General features: G+C 41.6%; 1 protein-coding gene across 7 annotated transcripts in view; it reads left to right on the top strand.

Annotated features, from left to right (window-relative positions):
- ERICH3 (glutamate rich 3) overlaps window positions 1-24,529 on the top strand; it is a 120,059-nt gene that overhangs the window by 45,695 nt on the left and 49,835 nt on the right. For 5 of the 7 annotated variants that reach the window (XM_053244571.1, XM_053244569.1, XM_053244575.1 and 2 more), the window contains 5 exons: window positions 3,982-4,143; window positions 9,761-9,976; window positions 11,386-11,566; window positions 15,271-15,457; window positions 21,095-21,417. In XM_053244571.1, the coding sequence (XP_053100546.1) occupies window positions 3,982-4,143; window positions 9,761-9,976; window positions 11,386-11,566; window positions 15,271-15,457; window positions 21,095-21,417 (1,069 nt within the window). The remainder of the gene's footprint in view (window positions 1-3,981; window positions 4,144-9,760; window positions 9,977-11,385; window positions 11,567-15,270; window positions 15,458-21,094; window positions 21,418-24,529) is intronic. The other 2 variants (XM_053244570.1, XM_053244573.1) reach the window with 2 other exon arrangements.

Genomic DNA, 24,529 nt, shown 5'->3' with positions numbered 1-24,529 from the left:
GTTATCCCATTTGTCCTCACAACTTCCCTGTGAAATAGGTGAGGCTGAAATATAGTGACTTGCCGGCTTATTGAGCTTCTGTAGCCTTATTCAGACATAATATTGTACCTGTGTTTAGATGTCCATACACAAGTACATGTTTAACTGCACCTATGTTCATTTTCAAGGTGAACCTGGATACAGACCTCTCATATGCATAGTAAAGATAGGAAGTATACACTGTACAGTTACGAACGCATATTCACATAACACGTGAATAACTCTACCTGTGTACATATCTGTACTTGTGTACAGTGTACACAGATTGCATGAGTGTTGAACATAGGCATTGAATAGAGTTAATGGTGAGTGGGAATTTGAATGTGGTTTCACAGCAGCAGCAGTGGCATCGGGGGTTGCCAATTTTTTTATATTATTATTATTATTATTATTATTTCTTGTTTACACAGTCAGACAGGTGTTATTGACTGGTTTGTTTTATCCAGACATCAAGTCCTTCCCAAGGACCTGGGACGACTGAATTTTATTATTATTATTATTATTATTACATTTATATCCCGCTCTTCCTCCAAGGAGCCCAGAGCGATGTCCTACATATTTGAGTTTCTCTTTCACAACAACCCTGTGAAGTAGGTTAGACTGAGAGAGAAGTGACTGGCCCAGAGTCACCCAGCTAGTTTCATGGCTGAATGGGGATTTGAACTCGGGTCTCCCCGGTCCTAGTCCAGCACTCTAACCACTACACCACGCTGGCTCTCTTTATGCTGCATCTGTCATTGTGTTGAGTTTTTTTAAGGTGGCTTTTAATTCTGCAACAAATCTGTTGTACAAACTGTGTTGTCTTATACAAAACAATAGATTTGTATAAATACAATAATTGCTGAGAAGAGAGCAAACCAAAGCTCTATTCACACCTTATGTTCAATGCACGTACAATCTGTGCATAGTGTATGCATGTATGGATCTGAATGCCTATATTATTATTCACATGTTATGTTAAGTGCATGTACAATAGTACACTTCCTATCTATAACCCACATTTGAGGGGACCTCTATCCAGCTTGTCTTGTACATGCACATGTGTGCAAATACCTGAACGCTCTTACAACATAATGTCTGAATAGGGCCAAAGTATCTGGTGTGATTCTTGGGAACAGTTATGCACCTTTATAGTTTCACTTAATGAGTATCAGTATTGTGTGCCAGACCTGCTCCTCACACATTTTGAAGCACTTGTTCATGTTGTCCTAAGGTTTTGGGGTGTGTGTGTGTTTGTGTGTGTGTAAGAACCAGGAACTAGGAAGTGTGGTGCCTTAACAGGTTGTTCTGGATTAGGGATGATATGACAGTGGAAGGTGGACAGGTCAGCCTGTCCACATCAGCTGCATTCAAACTGGTGCTCCTTCTGGTCCAGCCTGCCATCCAGGGTGACCTGTTTTATCCCAGTGTCCTGTCCTGGCTGAAGCTCCTGCTGCTGAATGCTAGGCCAATTAGTGGTAAGATCACAACCACCCAAGATTTGATCTTTGATGAGCATGTGACTTGGCATGTATCATGGACACCAGGTTGGATGAGGAGGTGTCTTCCAGACTTCTGTGTGCATCATCAGCCAAGGCATGATGAGCAAGGAGGTAGGGTAGCCCTGTTGCATTGGAATTTCATCTTCCTTTCCAAATGCTCTGTCCAGGAACTCTTTCACATGGAATTTATTTGTGCTTGTGTCCTCAGTACAGGACTGGGATTCTGTTGGTGTAGCGCTCTCCCCATTGTTCAACATGTCAGTGATGGTGCAAGACATGATTTTCCACCACCATTGCCAGTGGATTGGCCAGTGGAGCTTTTGTGTTTTTCTCAGGGACTTTTGAATGTGGGCCCTGACTATGAGCTGACAGACACCTCAGTAGCCTGCCTGTGACCAGTTTGCATTACATGTGAATAAAATTGTTTTTATCCACTACAACCTGTACACTGTTATATACAGCCAGAAATGGATGGTGTCAAGGCCCAATCTGGTCCAGTTGTTTTGAATACTTTTCAGACCGTGTTGTCTGAGGATGTGGACAAGCTGCTTGGGTGTCTGAGATCAATTGCTTGTGTGCTTGCTTGACCCTTGCCCATCTTGGATCTTAAAACTGACCAGAGATAAGCTGTGTACCTGGGTTTTAGAGCTGCTTAATGCATATGTGAGGCAGGGAGGGGTTCTCATCGGTTAAAAAGATGCTTCAACCCCTTAGTCGAAAGATCTACCCAGGAGCGATTGATTCTTAATATCCATTGATCGGTTTCCGATCTGCCTTTTTTGAAAATATGGTTGAGTGTATAGTGATGTCTCTACTCCATGCAATCTTGGATGATACTTATTATTCAGATTCCCTCTAGTCCAGTTTCCAACCTGGGTTTGGGATGGAAACTTGCTTGGTTGCCCTGGTGGATTACCTTAGCTGGGAAACAGATATCGGGAGTGAGACTCTGTTGATTCTTCTTGAACATTTAGCGGCTTTCAGTACCATTGACCATGGTATCCTTCTGTATTGTCTTGCTGACTGGGGACTGAGAGGCACCATGTTATGGTGACCTCAGTCCTGCCTGGAGAGACTTACCCATATGGTAATGTTGGTGATTTTTATTCTGTTCCATGACCTGGTGGCTTACTGAGTCTCTCAGATCTTCATTTTGTGTCTTTTGTTATTTAATATCTACATGAAACCACTGGGAGACATCATCCAAAGGTTTAGTCTGTAGTGTCACTGTGTGAGTAATGATACCCAGCTCTACATTTCATTTATGCCAGCTGATGCCAGGGGGGCACTGGAAATTCTGAACTCATGCCTGGAGGTAGTTGTGGTTTGAATGAGGACAAACAAGATGAAGCCTAATTCAAACAAGACAGAGGTGCTCTGATTTGAGAAGCCAACTGAATGGGGTTGTGATCTTGGTGTTCTTGGTGGAGTTCTACTCTCCTTGAAGGACCAGGTTCATAGCTTGGAGGTGCTCCCAGATCTAGCATTGGATGATGTGACAGTGATAGCCTGGAGTGCTTTTTACAAACTCCAGTTAGTGCACCAGCTACTATCCGATCTGGAGAAGGCATATGTGAGTTCAGTCACACATGTATAGTGACTTGGTGGACTATGCTAATGTAGGGCTGCCTGTGAAAATGGTTCAGAAGCTTCACTAGTGCAGAACGCTGTTGCTTCTTGAATACTTGTGGGAGCACAGCAGCATATAAATGTAGCATCTATTCTGTGTCAGTTGCAGTGGTTACTAATTTGCTTCCAAGCCCGGTTCAAACTGCTTATTATAACCATTAAAGCCCTACATGGCTTGGGTCCCGAGTATGTGAAGGACCACCTACATCCATATTTATTTATTTATTTATTTATTTATTTTAATGAAAGGTGGTATACAAATTTAACAATAAAATAAATAAATAAATAAATAATCTCAAAGTGGGTTACCAGACAATTAAAACAATAAAAAACTATAAAAACTGTACAATAAAAATCAATTTGGAATATAAAAATACAAATCTAATTAAAAAGTTTAAAAGTATACACTTATCTGGGGCTTAAGACTGGCCTCATAAGCCCTTCTCTCTGGCCTGCCATTGTCTTGTTTTCCACATGATCAGGACAGGGCTTTTTCTGTGGTGGTACCAAAGTTGTGGAAATTTGTCAGGCTCTTTCTTTAGCTTCTTTCAAAATGTTTCTGTTCTTCAAGGCTTTTAACTGATCTGTTTTTAGTTTGTTTTCATGTCTGCTGCTGTTTTTCCTATGCATTCTTTTTTACCTCTTTTAATTTTATGTGTTTTTAAAATGGTATTGTGAGCTGCCTTGTGACCATAGGTTTGAAAGGTAGGGTATATATTTTTTAAATTAAGAAAGCAAGCAAGACGTTGCTCATTGAGTGACATTTAGGTTTCAGAATTGTGCATGGCTTTTTGCCCTTAAGCGTTTCCCCCCATTTATTTAAATTGTGCAGGCCACCTATCCTCGACCAAGCACTGCACCAGGGAACATACAGCATCCAGTCCGACTGCAGCCAATTTACAACAATGCCACAACAGAGTCTACAGCCAAGGCTACTTCAAGTTCCAGGCTAAAGTTCTCAGCACTTGAAAAAGAACATCATTTTGTCAGTGGGGTTAGACTTTGTTGTTTTATATACTCGTGGTGATAGAGAGAATTATTTTAAGATTTGTTCAATATGCTCAAACACAGCTAATCACCTACTACTTCTATGGTTTTGGATAACATTAATGAAATGACTTCCTCTCAAGTTAATTTCCATTGATGTCAAGGGGACTTATTTTGGGCCAAACTAGAAATATGCAGGTTTCATGGCTGAGGCCTACGTGTGTGTGTGTGTGAGAGAGAGAGAGAGAGAGAGAGAGAGAGAATGTAAACAGCCATGTGAAATATTGATCCTTATCTGGACCATGATAGATGCAAAGGATTAAAGCACCTCTTCCATTCAGTCAGGGCCCCGTACAGCTGTTATTTACATTTAAAAAACGCGAACATGCAGGCTGCATGATTGTGCAGTCTGCGTATCATATGGTTTGGTTCTTAGATGATACTTTTTGTGGCCAATGTTTTCTTTTGACTTCATACTGGTCTATGTCATTGTTCTGTCATGTTTGCATATATGTGTGTTTGTATGTGTTGTCATTTTCCAGCTTAAATCACAGCTCAAATACTTTAGTGTAGTATTTGAGGACATGTGCTTTCTTTGTACTAGAGTTTGTCAAACCACATTTTACCTCATACTACAAAAATGCTTTACATCAGTATCAAACATTAAATAGCTAACAAAAACCAGTTAACAGAATTGTTAATACTAGACTGAGGTGAACATTAAGAACACAGATAAAACAAAACCATCACATTATGAACACTATTAAAGACAATATTACAGTTTTTAACATTGAGGTCATTTACACAATCAAAAACTGTGTTCTACCCAGGTTTGGGAGCTGTGTGTGCTCCCAATTTTCAGTTGTGTGGAAACAAGGCAAGAAGAAAACCTGAGCTGAAGTGATTTTGTGGAAGCAAAGTAGGAGGAAAACCTGCGTAGCTTTTCCTCTTACCTTGCGTCCACACAACCAAAAATCTGGAGCACACACAGGTCCCAAACCTGGGTAGAACACAGTTTTTGATTGTGTTAATGATCTCAATGTGTTAAATTCTAAATTATTTTAATGTTTTAATTTTGTTTTAATTTGTATTGTTTTATTGTAAACCACCCAGAGATATAGGTTTTGGGTAGCATATAAATGTGTTAAATAAATAAATAAATAAATAAATACACATATGCAAGCCAATATAAGAAATAACATTAGAGATGCATATACTGTCAACCCATCAAAATGCTATACATAGCTTATTTATAAATACATAAAACACAAAGCATCCATTGACCATATATTTTCAAGAATATCTTCAGTCATATGGTCTAAAAATTGGAGTTTTAAAAAATTATTTATTTATTTACTTATTTATTCGATTTCTATACTGCCCTTCCAAAAATGGCTCACGGCAGTTTACACAGAGAATAATAAATAAATAAGAACTATTTGCTGCAGCTTGTGTGCAGCTGTGCAGAGTCACAACATCAGTCCTGTGGATGATGATAGCCTGGCTTTTGCCAACCAACCTTCCTAGCCCTGACTCTTACCTTTCTTCTTGTTTATCTGAAGATTATAAGCATGAAATACAAGCTAATGATGATTTTAAAAAATCCTTTGGAAACAATGTCAAAATTTTGGTTTAAAGCATTATGGATTATTTATTTATTTACATTTCTATCCCGCTCATCCTCCAAGGAGCCCAGAGTGGTGTACATAGTTATGTTTATCCTTACAACAACCCTGTGAGGTAGGTTAGGCTGAGACACAAGTGGCTGGCCCAGAGTCACCCAGTGAGCTTCATGGCTGAATGGGGATTTGAACTTGGGTCTTCCTGGTCCTAATCCACCACTCTAACCACTATGCCATGCTGGCTCTCCAAGAGAATTCAAAACATATATAGTCATGCATATATAGCATCACTGTTACAAAATGACTTTGTAACAATGCATCATTAGTTTCAAATATAGTTAAAATGAACTTCAGGTAGTCTGATCCTCATCTTCATTTTAGAAGAATCCCTCTGAACCAGAAAAGATCCATCTGGTCCAGTATTCTGTTTCCAAAAGTAGCTAGCCAGATGTCTCTGAGATGCTGACAAGTAGGGCATGACTGTAATAGTCCTTCCCTGTTGCTTGTTTTCAGCATCTGGTGTTCATATGTATAATGCCTCTGTAAATGGTTCCATCAGCTATTGTAGCTAATAGCAATTGATAGGCCATGAATGTATCTAATTCTCTTTTAAAGGTAATTTTAATCTCCTTTTAAAGCTAATTTTGGCTTTTGGCTATCATGATGTGACAAAGAATTTCATACCTTAATTATTTCTTTTGTCTCTCTATTGTCAATCAATTTCATTGAGGGAACCCAAGTTGTTTAAGAATACCTCCTCTATTCACATGTAACGTGGAACCATGCGTCCATTCTGCTCCTGCCGCTCTCCTGTCCGAATTCAGAAGTAATGAAGAGCTCCCGTGAGACTGCACAGAGGAGGGGGAACTGGTTGTGTGGGCTTCCTCCTTGCATGAAGAACAGCCCACACAGCCAGCTTTGAGGGAGGAACTTCCTCCCTCAACTCCAGTTCCAGGGGCTGCAGTCTGCAGTTCCAAATTTGGACGTACTGCAGGCTCCGTCCAACCTCGGGTTGAGGTGATGAAACTCAATACAACCTGAGGGTTAAGATTGGAGTTACAAATCAGAAACCTCAGGTTCATTGCTGTGTCAAACCGCATTTCCACACATTCGGATGTAATGCTTGCAGAACCTCTGGCCCATTCAACTGAGGTTCCGCGATATTTGCAACTGTGGCCTTTTGCACCTGTTATCAGTTGCCAAACCACCATGCCTGCATATAATTATTTAGACTCATGATTCATATGTACTCATTCACTAGTAACCACTGGGGGGCTGTTTTGGCAAGAGAAAATTTACATGATATGCAGCCAATGTGCTTGCTGCATCTACACCGCAGTCTTTCCTGGCAACACTGTGAAGTGAAAGGGAGACAGGCTTGTAAATGCATGGAGAAGTTGAATGAATGTGCCTGCTGCATATTTACAGACATGACTGGCTTTCACACAGTGTTTACTGGTGTACATACAGCAAACATATCTGCTACATAAAATGTAGATTGGCTTAATCAAACAAAGGGCACAGGAAAACCCATGAGAGTTGGGACTCCTAGCAAATTTGTGTGACACTTTGTGGGTTTCCCCCAGGCTTCTGAGGACAATATGACAGATTGGGCTAAGGAAGATCTGGCCACTAGTCCCTTATATATAAACATCATACTTGGATTCTCTAGATTTATGATTCTGCAATATATATATTTTTAAATCAAGTCCTGCACATGTAATCTCTAATCTTGTTTTTTTTTAATGTTACACCACTCATGAGCATTGATGGAATATGTTAAAAGGGCATCTTTTTATTGAGAATTTACTGAAAGGATGTTTCATTTTATGAAATGAAAATGAAACACTATACAACCAGCCGCTGGGGGTGGGGCGGCGGTAGGCACTTTTAAGTGCAAATTGATAGGTGCTTACCTCTGCTACCGCTGCACCTGAATGCTGCAAGCAGCAGCACTCCTTCCAGCATCCCCTATGGTGGGGGATCATCTCTGCCACTCACCTGGCCTCCACAGAGCCGATCCCTCACTGGCGGCCAGGTGAGTGGCAGAGGTGATCCCCCACCACAGGGGATGTTGGGCGGCATGCTATTGCTCAAAGCAGCATTCAGGCATGGCAGTAGTAGGGATGTGCAAAAAATTTCGGGCACAGAACAATCTGTGCCCGAAACGAACAATTTCGGGTGATTCGGGGCCAAACCGAATCACCCCCGATGTCCCCCGATATTTTTCGGGCATGAGCCGAATCACCCGAATTTCGGGCACAAAAAATTCGGGTGATTCGGTTCACGGTTGATTTTTGGCGATTTTTTTAAGTTTTAGTGACTTTGGGGCAGTTCGGGGGCATAGCATGGGATCTGGGCAAAAGGAGTGGGGTGGGGTGGTAGTGCCTAATGGGCGCAGGCTACCACCCCAATTTCAGGGGGATTGGGCAAAGGGCTGATTTTTGGTAAATTTCTGAATTTCTGAAAATTTCATGTCTTTGGGGCAGATTGGGGCATATTGGGGCAGAAAGTGGGGCCTGGGGCAGAATAGTGGGGTTGGGTGGTAGTGCCTAATGGGTGGAGGCTACCACCCCAATTTCAGGGGGTTTGGACAAAGGGCTGATTTTTTTAGAATTTTTGAAGTTTTAGTGACTTTGGGGCAGTTTGGGGGCAGAAAGTGGATCTGCCCCAAAATAGTGGGGTGGGGTGGTAGTACCTAATGGGTGGAGGCTACCACCCCAATTTCAGGGGGATTGGGCAGAGGGCTGATTTTTTGAGAATTTTTGAAGTTTGGGTGTCTTTGGGGCAGATTGGGGGCAGAAAGTGGATCTGCCCCAAAGGAGTGGGGTGGGCTGGTAGATAGTGCCTAATGGGTGGAGGCTACCACCCATCCCCAATTTAAGAGTGATTGGGCAGAGGGGTGAATTATGGTGAATTTATTTGTATGAGGTTTGTCTTCATAAGGTGAAGTGTGCTAAATTGATTACTTCCTCATATTATTCGTAGTAAAGGAAAGTGTGAAAAAGTGAAAGTGGGGTCATGAGAGTTGTTTAATTGAAAAATAGCTCAATTGCTATGACAGAATGAGAATTCACACCTCAGAAGACATGAAATTTTCAGAAATTTACCAAAAATCAGCCCTTTGCCCAATCCCCCTGAAATTGGGGTGGTAGCCTGCGCCCATTAGGCACTACCACCCCACCCCACTCCTTTTGCCCAGATCCCATGCTATGCCCCTGAACTGCCCCAAAGTCACTAAAACTTTACAAATTCACCAAAAATCAGGATTTTGCCCAATCCCCCTGAAATTGGGGTGGTAGACTCTACCCATTGGGCACTACCACCCCACCCCAAAATTTTGCCCCTGGGCCCCTTTTTACCCCCCTGAATCGATTCGGATTCAGATTCGGATTAAATCCGAATCCGAACCGAATCAAGGGTGATTCGGGTGACCCAGATTCGGGCACAAAACAGAACAGGGGTGATTCGGTTCAGGTCCGAGCCGAATCACCCGAAATCCCGAATTGCACACCCCTAGGCAGTAGTGGAGGTAAGCACCTGTTAATTTACACTTAAAGGTGCCTCTCGCTACCACCTCCAGTGGTGCTCACACCAGCCGCTATTGCACACAACTAATTTCCCTTCTTCACCATCTGTATAAAAAGATTACAAAAAGCACAACCTTGACTGTGAGCCACAAAAGAGTGGCTAAAGCATCTTAAGACTAACACATTTACTTAGTATATGCACCAAATTTAGTTGTCATATACACGGGTATAAACAGGGGAATAGAGAAAGAGAGAGAATAAAATAAATGTAAACTGTGGGGTCAAAAGGCGATGGAATGCATTTAGTTATTTATGCACAAGAATATGTGTTACTCTTTAAGAGGCTACATGGTTCTTTATTGTTTTTCTTCTAAACACAATTATTGGAAAATTAAAAAGGGCTATCCACTGCTGCTCTTAGAGCATGATTATTAAATAAGTATAATGTTAATGGTTGTAAACTTGATTTCAGGGAGAGAGAAGTGTGTTAAGGCCTATGTATGCAACTGATTATTCAACTGGAATATCCCCTTACCGACTTCCTATCATTAACAACTATGTGATACCTGTCCCACCACCACCACCCAAAAGTGAAAAGAACATAAACGCAATGAAATCTGGGACATTAAGAGGTCGACGATTTCGGCCAACAACTGCGCCAAATGGCTTGGAGCAATTGATAATGAAGGTAATAGAGCTTTTCTCTGCTGGCATCTCCCTTTGTTTAGAATTTTAAATGAGTTATTTCCTAGAAGTGATGAAGTCTAGCATGGTTTGCTCTTTCTAGGAAAGTCCAAACCACTCCCCCACCTCACCAAAAAAATCCCAAAACAAAACACCAAAGGAAGAAAAAAGGAAAAAGACCAACCAATGTGCAATGATTCATTAACCCACTTCAAAGTAGACTTTGAATGAATGTAGTTTGCTTATGTGGATTCTTCTTTTGTGGAAAATGAAGGTGATGTTCATAAAATCACAGGATGACATCTTAATTAATAAATGCTGTGCTGTGCAGCTAAAAGAAGTATGCCTGCAAGTGGATGCACCCCTGAACACGACTACTCCACAGCTACCCCACAACATGACTACCTGCTCTCATGCAATGAGAGGTTTTCTTTCTCCAAAACATACTTGTAATTTCCCATGCCAGGGAAGGTTTCAGCTTATTGCTGTCTTTGTACCATGAGATCTTTCACCAGAGAAGTTGAATGTGGACTTCATAATCAGACATACCCCATGAACATAAAGAAATTTTATATGCTGATCAGAGCCCATGAGATAGAGCAGGATATCAAATAAAGCATATTAAAACCTGTTGATAATGCATTTAAACTGGATAAGTTGGGGAAATGAATTTTATTCAAATTTCCTTTATGCAAAGAAGAATATAGATATGCTTTTCAATTAGTGCATTTCCATGCAGCCCGGGTTAATTTTATTTATTTATTTATTTATTTAAAACACTCTATCATGTGTTTCTCTTTCTAAAAAGGAGACATTCAAGGCAGATAACAACAATAATATAGTTAAAAAACAAAAATATAACAACAAAATAATATTAATTTTTAAAAAAGAAATAGCATCCAGTACCAAAAGCAGGAAAACCCCAATCAAACCAACATAAGGAGCAAGAACAGAAACCAAACAAAATGAAAGCAGCATTCAGATGAGAAATCAAGTGTAAGCTTACCAGAAGTGGGTCTTCAGTTGCTGATGGAGAAATGGCAACGAGGGGCCAGTCTGATCTCCTGAGCAGGGGCTTCCACCTACTGGGTGTCACCATAGAAAATGCTGCATGTCATTCCCCACGGAACAGCTGATTATGGCAGAACACATAAGAATGTCCCACCAGCAGACCTCAGGGAATGAGCAACTTCATATTAGAAGAGCATAGGTGGTTGCTTGGATTGTAGTGGAGTATAGATAATAGCTTTGGATTTGCCATGTCAAGCTGCCAATTATTGATCACCTTACTGCATGTACCACATGTTATCACTAAATGCTGATATCACAGAACTGAAATGGCACAATGCAGAACCAAGTTTTGACTATATAGAACTGGAAATATCTCAGTAGATTGTTGTGCTTTTGTTGCAGGACACAGGAAAGTTCTACAAGCCTCAAATACATAGCAATGCATATGTTACTATGATATATTTGGGGAAAACTGTGCACCTGTCCTATGACCTTTTTGACTACCGAGATGAAATAAAAATATATCAACAGCACTGTGGAGGAGAAAATGTGTGTGTCTATAGAGGAAAACTACTAGAGGGAGGTGAGCATGAAAAAGCCCAAGAGTTCATTTTAAGTCTGACAAACTCTTATTTTATATGGATAAACTGTTGAAGTGGTAGCGAAATTATTTCCGCGAAGCTCAGTCTCGTTATGCGTATCGAGGGACTTATATACAAGCTGCCTCAAACTAAGTCTAGATTTACTGTTCCATGATTGAAAATGAGGCTGCAATTACTTTTGCAAATTATGGAAGAAGGGATGTACAGGGGTGATTTAACAAAATACTGCGGGTTAGATTAATTTTTGGATGGAGATATATGGTTAATAAAATGCTTGCAGGGGTAAAATGAATACCAAATTATCTGCTTACAAGAAGCTGTAATATATCAGCATGAGCTGTTTATTGCTCCAGAAGGGAAATGAATACATGCTTGAGGTTTGATTCTGAATATGGTGATGATGTTGACTTAAGCAGAGCTGTTCCAGGTATAATCACCAGTGCAAACGAGGGAAGGATAGCATGCTGGGTAGAATTAATCGTATATCATGGTACTGAGCTATTGTGTTGAGGAAGGATATCAGTTACTATTTAACATTTATTTAATTCATCATTATGCCATGTGCTGTACAGACGGGGGGGGAAAGATGCAGTCCATGCCCAGAAGCGTTATTCTGAATTAAGAAGGTAGGGACAGAAGCAAGGAAGAGGTCAGGGTAGTGGAGACTTAGCAGTAGAGGAGCAACTAAACTAGAATGATTAGAATGATTAGAATGATAATTTAGAATGCTTTGGGCAAGAAATAGGATTAAGGAAGGACTTGAAGATGATGAGAGAAGTGGCTTGCTTAATGGAGTGGAGAATACTGCTCTGTACATACAGAACTGCACAGCAGAAGATACAAACCTAGTGAGTGGGAGAATCATTATACAAGCTGATGAGCAGAGGAAGCAAGAAGGCTGGGAAAGGAGACAAGTTGGGAATATAGCCAAGAACACAGATCTTGAAAGAGAGAGCTTTAAAAATAAGGACTACAAGTTTGAGATGGAATCAACACAGAGATTTATGGTCATAGCAATGCAAGACAGGAGAGGGACAGTAGTGCAAGAGGAAATTCTAGCAAGGAATTTACAATGGTGATGATAAGTTGTGATTGGGGCAATGACAAAGGCCTTAGAAGTACTTATTACTTAGATATAAGTTATAGATATACAATACTTAGCAATATTTATAAATGTGTGCAGTGTGGGAGAGGACAGGGCTTATTATTTGTCATAGCAAATTGAAACATGCAGTAAAACCATGTGGTCCATTCCTCCCAGGATTGTTCCACTTACCATTGCAGGGTGGGGGTGTGGGGGTGAATATTTATTATTTATTTAGTAGATTTGTATACCACCCTTCCAAAATGGCTCAGGGTGGTTTACAGCATGATAAAAACAATTAAAACAAATTAACAATTAAAATCAAACTATTACAACACAATAAAACCAATTAAACAGCTAAAAACCCTGGAAATCAGGGCAACAATTTAAAACAGCTAATCATTTAAAACCCTAGAAGGCCAGGCCAAACAGAGAAGTTTTAAGGGCTCTCCTGAAGGACAGCAATGATCTCAAATTATGAATTTCTGCCAGGAGTGCATTCCACAGCCCAGGAGCAGCTGCAGAGAAGGCCCACCTCTGCATCGCCACCAGATGAACTGGTGGCAACTGGAGATGGACCTCCTCAGATGACCTTAACGTGCAGTGGGGATCATGTAGAAGAAGGCGCTCTCTTAGATAACTCGGACCTAAGCCGTTCAGGGCTTTAAAAGTAATAACCAGCACTTTGTATTTTGCCTGGAAACATATTGGCAGCCAGTGTAACTGTTTCAAAACAGGCATGATATGGTTTCTCCGGGTTGCCCCAGAGACCAATCTGGCTACCGCATTCTGAACTAACTGAAGTTTCTGGACTACGTACAAAGGCAGCCCCATGTACAGCGCATTGCAGTAGTCGAGCCGGGAGGTTACCAGCTGATGCACCACTGTTTTGAGGTCATCCTCTCCAAGGAATGGGCGCAGCTGTAGAATCAGCCAAAGCTGATAGAAAGCACTCCTGGCCATGGCCTCCACCTGAGAAATCAGGGTGAGGCCTGGGTCCAGGAGTACTCCCATGCTGCGCAACTGCTCCTTCTGCGGGAGTGTAACCCCATCCAGCACAGGAAGATCTAACTCATCCCTCAGATTCTGAGCCCCCACAATGAGCACCTCCATCTTGCTTGGATTCAGCTTCAATTTGTTCTCTCTCATCCAGCCCATTACTGCCTGTAGGTAGGCATTTAGTGAATGAGTGCCATTTCTTGAAGATGAAAAGGAGAAGTAGATTTGGGTGTCATCAGCATACTGATAACACCCAGCACCAAATCTCCTGATGACCTCACCCAGCAGTTTCATGTAGATATTAAAAAGCATTGGTGACAGAATGGAGCCCTGGGGCACTCCATATAACAGCTCCCATTTTGAGGAGCAGCTATCACCAAGCTCTACCATCTGGAATCTACCCGAGAGATAGGAGCAGAACCACTGCAAAGCAGTGCCCCCTATCCCCAACTCCCTCAGGCGATCCAGGATAACATAGTCGATGGTATCGAACGCTGCCGAGAGATCCAGAAGAACCAGCAGAGTCACACTCCCTCTGTCGATTGCCCGGTAAAGGTCATCCATCAGGCCGACCAAGGCTGTCTCAACCCCATAGCCAGCCCTAAAGCCAGTTTGAAATGGGTCTAGATAATCAGTTTCCTCCAAGACTGCCTGGAGTTGGTTGGCCACCACCCTCTCAATCACCTTGCCCAACCAAAGGAGGTTGGGGATTGGCCTGTAACTGTCCATTGCTAAGGGATCAACTGTTTGAACATTTGACTGTTTCCCCCAGCTAAAAATCTCCTTGTATGTTTAAAGCTTGCACAGTGAATGACATGTGTAACCTAGACTTCTGCTGGACTTATTACCTTTCTATACACAGGAAGTCTTTAATGTGGGAGTGTTCAAACATGCTATCTCCTACTTTCAGTCTGAAATAGTGCAGCCCCAAGAAAAATGGACCACATATTTTTCCTGCACATTTGGATTGACTCTTCGTAATATATTTTTCATTGTATGACAATTGGTTATAATGATAGAAAACAGTGGGGCTGTTCATATGACCATGTATGCACGGTCAGGCAGTGCAGAAGGCAGGGTTCAACCTACCTTCCCCAGATGACCCTTTGCAGCCCGGGCAACATGCAAATCTCACACCCACATGACCAACGCTGCCAGGAGCAGTGCAGATGACTCTCTGCTCTGCTTCCAACTGCGCTGGTAAACAGAGGTCAGGACTCATTGTCCTGGCCTCCGTGAATTCCACAGTGCACCTCCTGCCTAGTGCAGTGCTGGGGGATTCCCCCAGGGGATGGGCACTCTAGGCGCCCATCTCTGTGTCACCATGAGCTGCAAGTAGCTTGCACTGACACATGACCCTGGAGCCGGGATGAAGGGTGCGTTGGCAGCCTTAACCTTGGCAAAGAGCTGGACTGCGGCACTGGATTTGGTGCCACAGCTCCACTAGGATCTGTGCGGATTCCGGCAGTTCTCATGAGCAGCCAAACCCAGGCTTGGTGCTCGTGAGAACAGCTTCGGTATGTTATGACATTGTTAAAATTGGTGCTTACCTCAACTTAAATACATTCAGAAAGCAAACCGTTTTGTTTTCTCCAATGGCAGAAACGTTCCAGTTTATCTCCAAGCGGCATCATGGCTTTCCCTTCAGTCTTACCTTCTATCTCAATGGAATCCAAGTGGACCGGTTAAGTTCCTGCTGTGAATATAAGCATCGGAAGGGTGCTCGACTGGGAGGCAAACATGGACATTTTGGTTTTGTCAATGTGGAAAGATCATCTCCTTGTTATAGGTATGGATAGTTGGATGCTATTTCTTTAGCTCTGATTGGTTGTCAATACTATAACTGTTGTAAAACAGACATAAAAGAGAAACATCTCTTGAATGTGCCGCCAAACTCTTCTTTCAGGATCCTCTTCTTTTCAGGATCCTGACCCTGTTCAGGTGTCAATGTAGACTCTGCTTGCCATCCTGGATCCTGTTGCTTCCAAATTCTGGAAGAGTCACCATAGTAGTTATATCCAACAGAGAGTCCTGTGCCATCTTCAAATGCAAGCCAGAAATCATTTTATTAGATGCATTTTGCATTATGTATCTGAAAATGGACCTTGGCTCATGAAAGCTTATGCCAAAGTATAGTAGTTAGTGTATAAAGGCAAAGTGGCTCTTTGATTTGTAGCCATTGTTATAGAGGGGTAGCCATAATAATATGCCTGTCCCTCTGGATATTGTCTATAGCAGCAAGAAGAGATAGTTGTCCTATTCATATGACCTCTAGTACACAACAGCCTACTTCATTAGAGGTGTGAGGGAGTCTGAGAAGGTAGTAGGTACATATACATGTACTAAGGTAGACTTTAAGATAAAACTGAGACTGATTGCGCAAACCATCACACAATATCCTTAATTTCACATGCTAGCAAAATAATGCTCAGGATCACCCAACACAGTTTAGAGTCCTATGTGGAAGGGGAAATGCCAGATGTTCAAGCTGGTTTCAGAAAAGGCCAAGGAACAAGAGACATCATGGCTGATGCACGCTGGATAATTGAGAAAGCCAAAGAATACCAAAAAGAAGTCAATATGTGCTTTATTGACTACAGAAAAGCCTTCGATTGTGTTGACCATGTCAAGTTGTAGAATATCTACAGGAAAACGGGCATCCCAGAACATCTCATTGTTCTCATGAGAAACCTAGGGCAGGAAGTCATAGTCCAGATGGAACAAGGTGACAGACTGGTTCCAGATCGGCAAAGGAGTAAGACTGTACTACTTTGCCAATCTTCAGAGGAGAGCTAGTCTTATGGTAGCAAACATGATTTGTCCCCTTAGCTAAGCAGGGTCTGACCTGGTTGCCTATGAATGGGAAACTAGAAGTGTGAGCACTATAAGATATTCCCCTCAGGGGATGGAACCACTCTGGGAAGAGCAGAAGGCTCCAAGTTCCCTCCCTGGCATCTCCAAGATAGGGCTGAGAGAGATTCCTGCCTGCAACCTTAGAGAAGCCGCTGCAAGTCTGTGAAGACAATACTGAGCTAAATAGACCAATGGTCTGACTCAGTATATGGCAGCTTCCTGTGTTCCTAAGACAAGGCTGTATACTTTCTCCTTATTTATTCAACTTATATGATGAACATATAATGAGAGAAGCTGGACTGGAAGAAGGTGAGCATGGTTTTAAAGTTGGAGGAAGAAACATTAATAACCTGTGCTATGCTAATGACACCACTCTGATAGCTGAGAATGCAGATGATCTGCAAGCTCTAGTAATGAAAGTCAAGGAGCACAGTTCAAAAATGGGACTATGACTAAATATAAAGAAGACTAAACTAATGACAATGGGTACAGCAACCAGCCTCAGAATTGATAATGGACATTGAAGTGGTGGATAGCTTCTGCCTTTTAGGATCAACCATCAACAGTAAAGGATCCAACAGTCAAGAAATACACCGCAGACTAGCACTTGGTAGGGTAGCAACGAAGGCCATGGAAAGGATATTTAGATGCTGTGACGTGTCTATATCTACAAAGATTAGAATAGTTTGGACAATGGTTTTCCCCGTGACACTCTATGGATGCGAGAGCTGGACTTTGAAGAAGCAAGATTTAAAAAGTATTGACGTTTTTGTACTTTGGTGCTGGAGAAGCCTTTTGAGGATACCATGGACAGCCAGGAAAACAAACAAATTGATCATAGAACAATCCAGAATTTTCACTTGAGGCACAAATGACCAGGCCCAAACTATCATACTTTGGACACATTATCTGAAAACTCAGCTCCCTTGAAAAGTCCATAATGCTGGGAAAAGTTGAAGGAAAGAGAAGAAGAGGATGACCAGCAGTAAGATGGATGGACTAGATTATGACAACAAGCAATGCACCACTGAGAGACCTTAAAGGCCAAGTTGAAAGCAGATCATCCTGGAGAGAATCTATGTGGTCACTACGAGTCAACATTGACTTGACGGCACCTAATCAATCAATCAATCAAATCTCCCTGGTCAATCTGGCACGAAGCCTCCTTGGTTCCTAAGGGCACCCGAACCGTCTACTGCCAACCCATGGCCCTCCACGAGGAGCAGCTCCAGGCCCATTTCTTCCAGAAGGCCCTATCCCTGGGGGCTTCCAAATTCGTCACCCTCTAGCATTCCAAGTTCAAGCTTGCTCTCAGTCCTGAAGAGTCCCCCCAAGTGATGCACTTAATCAATGAAAAAATCAAGGTACATTAGAAGATAAAACGAGAGATCTAAAAATTCTGGAATGGCAGAAGAACCAAATTCAATCCTGAACATTTGGGGCTGAACTTGAATAAAAGGCATAATCAAACAGTTAGCTGAATATTGTATTGTTTTTTGTAGTGAGAGTTTCTCATAACTTTTTTTCAGAACACCTTAGTGTTTACTCATTGCCTGTAAGATTTTTTTTTCCTTTAAAAGAAACTCCATACCCACCAATAGCTCACCACTGTGCATTTCAAATTGTTTCTGAAACTCAGTTTCCCCTAGTTGCAGAGATCTGTGGATTGTGTTTATATTGAAACCTAGGAAGACTATTCCCAGGGGCTACAAAATCTGCTTATCTTAGATACCTGCTTCCTAAATGCAGACATTCCTTCAGCTGATTTTCTTAAATCTATATTTGCATCGGTCTGGGGTTCAACTTTATTGTACAGGACAATTTCAGAGCCACTTGCTTAGGCTATAATTCAGTGCTCTTTTTAAGCACTTAAATCCTTGTCAATTTCATGTCAGTTTCAGTCTGAAATGCACCTCTGTGAGGAATAAAACTGGAACTCACCTAGTTATTTTAAAGCGATGTGGAGATGTGGATCTCAGGTCGCAGGCCTGAAAAGAGTTGTCAATAAAATGTAATGTCTAAAGTTAGCCTGTGACCCCAGAAGGGCGTTTTTGTCTTCCTTGGCAGTGCATAGCCAGGTTTCATTGCTTGATTCATTTGAAGCACTTCATTTGCTGGCACCACTTTGCAAAATGCCTTTCACCTGGTTCTATTGCCTGGATTGGTGTGGGTTGATTTGTGGGGTGTTTTACAGGTTAATAATCCTGCTTTACAATGGTAGTATTTTAATCCTGTCCAGTACTGTGTCTATAATTATATACCTCCCAGGAGAGCAGTCATTGTTTTATTTTATTTTATATTTATGTGTTTTAAATTTGTTTATTTATTTATTTATTTATCAAAACACTTACAGTACATCCCACCTTTTATTTGTATGAAGGCTCCCAAGAAAAGTAAGAGCAATAAATTTAAAATGTGCTACAAAAGCAACCAAAACAAGGAACAACTAAAAGAAATAAAACAGCCCCCAAAAATCCAATTAAAATTATATCAGCAACCAAATGTTAAACTAAAATGAAACTAAAAGCTTGAAATTGACTGGTATCTGTATTCTAGCCTCTATTTTCAAGACTGCTTTGAAAGTATGATACTGAGAAGGCTAGAATTTTATTTTATTTTTAAAAATCCCAAACATACTGAAACATTAGATCTTTTTCAAGGGGATTCTTCAGGACATTCCCTGGTTAAGAAAGATACTGGATTATGCTCATATTGCAATATGGGCACACCAGAACCCTCCTTTTTGTCTTTTGCCAAAAATCAATGGAAACGTGGACAATTTTTCTTAGAAGTTTTAATTTCCACAACATTTCTTTTGATTTTGCAAAGTTATATCAGAAAGGAGAATGCAATTGAAATGTTCCAGTCCCCTCCTTCTTTCCTATAAAAGACTTTATAAACAACAACAAACAGTACGAGAAAGTGGGGGGGGGATGGGAACCCCCATAGAGCCAAATTACTTTTCAGATAAGCATACTGTATTCCACTAGACAGGAATGCTTTCCCCCTCTTCAGACTAACATTTGCATGATTTATGTAAATATTATGCTATCGCTGGTGTGATAAGGGCTTTCTGAGGAGTGGAAAGCATGTGAATTAGGATGGTTGTACTTTCCCAGTAAATGTCCAACCAAACTAGCCACACATTTGTGCACCAATTTGTATCTATAAAAACTAGTATGAACTTCGCAAAATGCTTGATTTCTCTCTTCTTTGGGAAATAATTTCAGTTATGGCACACCTATACTATACTACAAGTCTAAATCATTTTGAATATTATGACTTCACTTAAAAAACCTTGTGATTATCTATCCATCTATCTGTCTGTCTGTCTTTTGCACATTCTGAACTCCTTCCTAGTCTGATCACAGGATGATTTACCAATAACAAGGTAGCAGGGGGTGAGTGAAAAGAAAAGCCATGGCAATGAAAATGCATTCGGTTTGTAGGGTCCACAGGCCATTAAACTAAATGTAATAGATACATTTGTTGTTCACCTATAGGCTATTATACATTAAGCTGAAGAATTACATAATAAAATTGCATCATTGAAATACAGGGTATCCATAAACCTCATATTACTGACCATAAGAAACATCAACCTAATGATTGCTGCTTCAAAAACAAACTTTAAGTGTCTTAGTAAAAACACGACTTTCCGGAGCATATGACAAAGGCCAGGGACTTTTACACACAGCAGGCTTTACCGTGAGTTTGCTGGGAGGCTTTACTGAGAACTTGAAGTTGTCCCAAAAACCTTGGGACAAGGACGACGCAAATAGTGGAATTTTTTATCCTGGATATAAATTGGGTTACACTTGAACTCACAGTGAAAAACCCGAAGTGTGTGTGAACCGCTCCCAAATAACTTGCAGGGATTTCGGGATCAATCTGGCAGATATCTGAATGAGGGTTTGACAACGCTCATGACATATTTTTTGAGAGCACAGAGCTGTAGCAGGAGGTGAGATTCATGAAAATTTCCCCTCCCCCTCTTGCACAAGTGGAATATCTTCTATTGTGTAGCCCTTGGGGACATATTTTCGAGTGACACATATGACTTCCTGGGGAAGGAGAGGGAGTCAAAAATTTCTGCTTCTCCACTGCACTGGTGCAATTAGTTGGGAAGTGCCAATAGGCTGCTCTCATGCTGCACCAGTGCTCCTTTGCTTTGAAACCAGCCTCGGTAGTTAAATATCTGTTAAAACAAACTCAGCTGTTATATATTTCTGTAGCTGATCAGTGTCTTCACTGATTCTCGCCGTTCCCTTTCCCTTGTTTGTCTCATTGTAGGAGCAAACGTAGCTTTAGTCTAGATGTCACTTTAGTCCCTGATTGTTATCAGCTTTTGTCCCTGATAGTGTAGAGAACCTAGATATATAATGTGTAGAGAACCTAGATATATATACTTTGTTTAATAACTTTAAAAAAAAATACAATAAGGGAAATCATATTTTTGTTTAAGATGCAGCAAATTTATTTATTTTTGTTTCTTGCTTTCAAGTAACTAAGTCTGCACTTCGTATTCTTTCCATATCTATTGCCTGTTTTTCTCCCATTATATTTTTGCCAGGTGTATCATTGCAATGGGTCTGGACAAAATGCCTTCCCCTCCCAAGAAGAAGATGGCTGAGGAGGATGAAGAAAAGAAGGAAGACTCTGGGAAAGTAGTAAACCATAAGCTAAGAGAGAGCAGCAGCAGCAGCAGCAGTAGCAGCAGCAGCAGCAGCAGTAGAGAAGAAAACAAAGATGCAATGTCACTGTCTTCTTCAGGTCCGGATGAAAGGAAAGATCTTGTAGAACATGTTGCAGAAATGGAAGTGGAGACAAGAAAAGTTGAAATAAAAGGAGCTAATGATAAATGTGAAAGGAGCCAGAGAAGTACAGCTAATTATGGTAGGGTATGAAAAGGAATTTTTACCAGTTCTCTCTCATTCATACACATGTGTACACCCATAAGCACACATGTGGAAATTGTGTGATCTCATGTGATAGGGTGCAAGTAACATCAGAGACTTATTTTTAACAGACAGCCATGCCATTTATGATGAGTCAATTTAATTCATTACTTAACCAGAAGGCCACAAAACAAACTTAAAATATGGAGGTATACACAATACAGCAAAGGATGTAGTCAAAAAAAGCATAACATAATCATGCACATATTAGTTTACAGAATGTCCTAAGCAAAAATAAAATAAGCAATAAACAGTGGTCTCTGCTCCAAGAAAGTTACAATGGAACTTCAGCAGTGAGAGTGACAATGGAGGTAGGGGCAAAGGAAAGGCAAGAATGGGTCATGGACATAGGAAGCTGCCATATACTGAGACAGACCATTGGTCTATCTAGCTCAGTATTGTCTTCACAGACTGACAGCGGCTTCTCCAAGGTTGCAGGCAGGAATCTCTCTCAGCCCTATCTTGGAGATGCCAGGGAGGGAACTTGGAGCCTTCTGCTCTTCCCAGAGCGGCTCCATTGCCTGAGGGGAATGTCTTACAGTGTTCACACTTCTAGTCTCCCATTCATATGCAACCAGGGTGGACCTTGCTTAGCTAAGGGGACAAGTCATGCTTGCTACCACAAGACCAGATCTCCTCACTCTCCCCTCTCTCACCACACAGAGCAGGGGCGGAGCCACCATTGGACGAACGGGTTCAAAGAACCTGGGCCGCCACCAACCAGGGGTCGCAAATGCGGCCCCAGACACACCCCTCACATCTGACGTCAGATGTGGGGGCATTATTTTGGTCCCAAACATGGTCCCGTTTGGACATGAAATCAGCCCGCACTGCATTGACAGCACAGCCGGAGTGACTCTCCCAGCCTTTAAGGCAGAGAGAGTTGCTCCAGCCTATGCTGCTCAATGCAGCGCGGGCTGATCTGCCCTCCAAATGGGGCCACATGGCCCCGTTTGGTAGGGAGACCACATCCGCCACATCTAACATCAGATGTGGGGGCGTGGTTAGCTGGGCCCCTGCGTCTGACATCAGATGCGGGGGGTGGGGCCACAGGGCCACAGTGGCGGCCACTCACAGGCTGCCGCCAGCCTCCCTACACTCCTGACACAAATAAAGGGGAGAAGTAGATGAATGTATATCCATTCCAACTCTGCCAGCTCATACATTATGAGGCATTAGCCTTCAAATTTATCACATGTATTAAGTTGAGTAGTAGTAGTAGTAAGTAGTAAGTTGAAGCTTTGAAATGATATAATAATTTTCAGTTTCAAAATTCAGTTAACAAATTAATCTCAAATGCATATATTTATGGATGCAGGAACATCAGTAGGATGGAGGTCTCACTTTGCACTGAGCATATATGGGGTGTTTTGGTCAGGTTCTAGATAGAAGTTAATAAACTTGTAATCCAAGACCCAGAACTGATCTTGTTCTTTTATTTCCTTCTTATTTAACATGAGGCTTCTCTGTGATCTCCCCCTGCTCAAATATATTTCTTTCCACTTCCTACTTCTGAAATTCCTTTTGTAAGTTTATTACAATTTTCTTATTTGTTACCAGCTGTACAGTTTTGTTTTATATCCCATTTTCCCCTTCCGGAGGTGGACATCTCTCAGCTAATTGTTGAGAAGGCCCTGCTGTCTCAGATGCAGCTGAAACCTCAATCAATATGATGACATCTACTTACTACTTAAATTACACTGTACAGATAATTGTTTATTTGCCTAATTGGTTCCACATGAGATACTTCCTCCCCCCCCCCGACTCTTCTTTTCTCCTTGGCATTTTGTCATTTGAACATGGAGGAAAAATGATAAGGGAAAAAAGGTGAGAACTTGAGCGGTGAGAAAATGTGGTCACAAGGAAGAGCTGGAACTTGTCTGACTGATGTGACAGCTTTTCTTTTTTGATAATATTTGCTTGCGTTGCTGAAAGGTAGTAGGAAAACAAGAGATATGTGTTATACAAAAAAAAATCCATATGCATGCTAGTTTATGGAGATAAAATTAATCAATTTGTTTCATGTTAAGGTAGGCATCTTAATTGGCATAGAGGGCACCTTTGAAAATGGGCCAGGAATCAGAAAGCCAAAGATAAATTACCCAACTTTTGCATAACTGGAATAATGCTATGCTTCTATGAGGTGAATGCTGGTTGAAAGATACATGATACTGAGGCTGTTCACATAAGCAGCCCTACCCAGGCTTGGGCAGTCCTATCTGGATAGGGCTGCTCATGTGAAGTGCACGGATTGAGGCCGATCCTGGTGCTGCCCTCCTGGGTAGCCCAGGATTTTTACCCGACAGTTTACTGGGTTACTTTTACCCAGGTACAGGGTTGTATGTATGCTCAGGCTGCTTGCAGCCCAAGCAAACACAGAGCCGAGTGCCAAGAGTACCCGACTCAAGGGGAATCCCCCAATGCACTGAGCTCATTGTGCAATGCATTGTGGGATATCTGAAGGCCAGGATGCATTTTCCTGGCCTCCAGAATGCCATGTGGCTCACAAAAGTGCTGGTCATGTGGGTGTGCAAGTCACATGGCCACAGGACCCCACCGGATCCTCTGGGGGGAAGATAGGTGCTATCTTGCTTTCCTCTCTCCTGTCCTCCAAGGCATTATCAAAGGTTGTGTGAATGACTTCACTGTGTGTGATGGCAAGTGAGTCACATTTAACACTCTTGATCTAATAAGATTCCTGCTATGGTGAGAACTCCATGCTTTCAGCGAAACTGGGCAGGCACAACGCCCTACTGTTCCTTACCTCATTTGTTTGAAATCATGAGACCACCATGGCCCACAATTATTTTTAAAAATACAATAAAAATATATAATAAAACAAAACCTTAAAAATTCAATTAGCAAATTAAAACAAAAGGCAGCAGGGTCAAATCAGCAGGGAGACAAATAGATCAATTTGAACATCTGGCAAAATGAAAACTTCTTAACCAGATGATTGAACATAAACAAAGAAGAGGCCAAAAAGGCTGCTGGGGGCAGGGAATTGCACAGTGTGGGATGACTCTCTGTCTCTGTCTGTCTGTCTGTCT

Source organism: Hemicordylus capensis, chromosome 4, assembly GCF_027244095.1.
Source record: "Hemicordylus capensis ecotype Gifberg chromosome 4, rHemCap1.1.pri, whole genome shotgun sequence".
In the NCBI taxonomy this organism is placed as follows: Eukaryota; Metazoa; Chordata; class Lepidosauria; order Squamata; family Cordylidae; genus Hemicordylus; species Hemicordylus capensis.
Note: the sequence above shows the minus strand (reverse complement) of the source record. Positions and strands in the feature narration are given on the sequence as shown.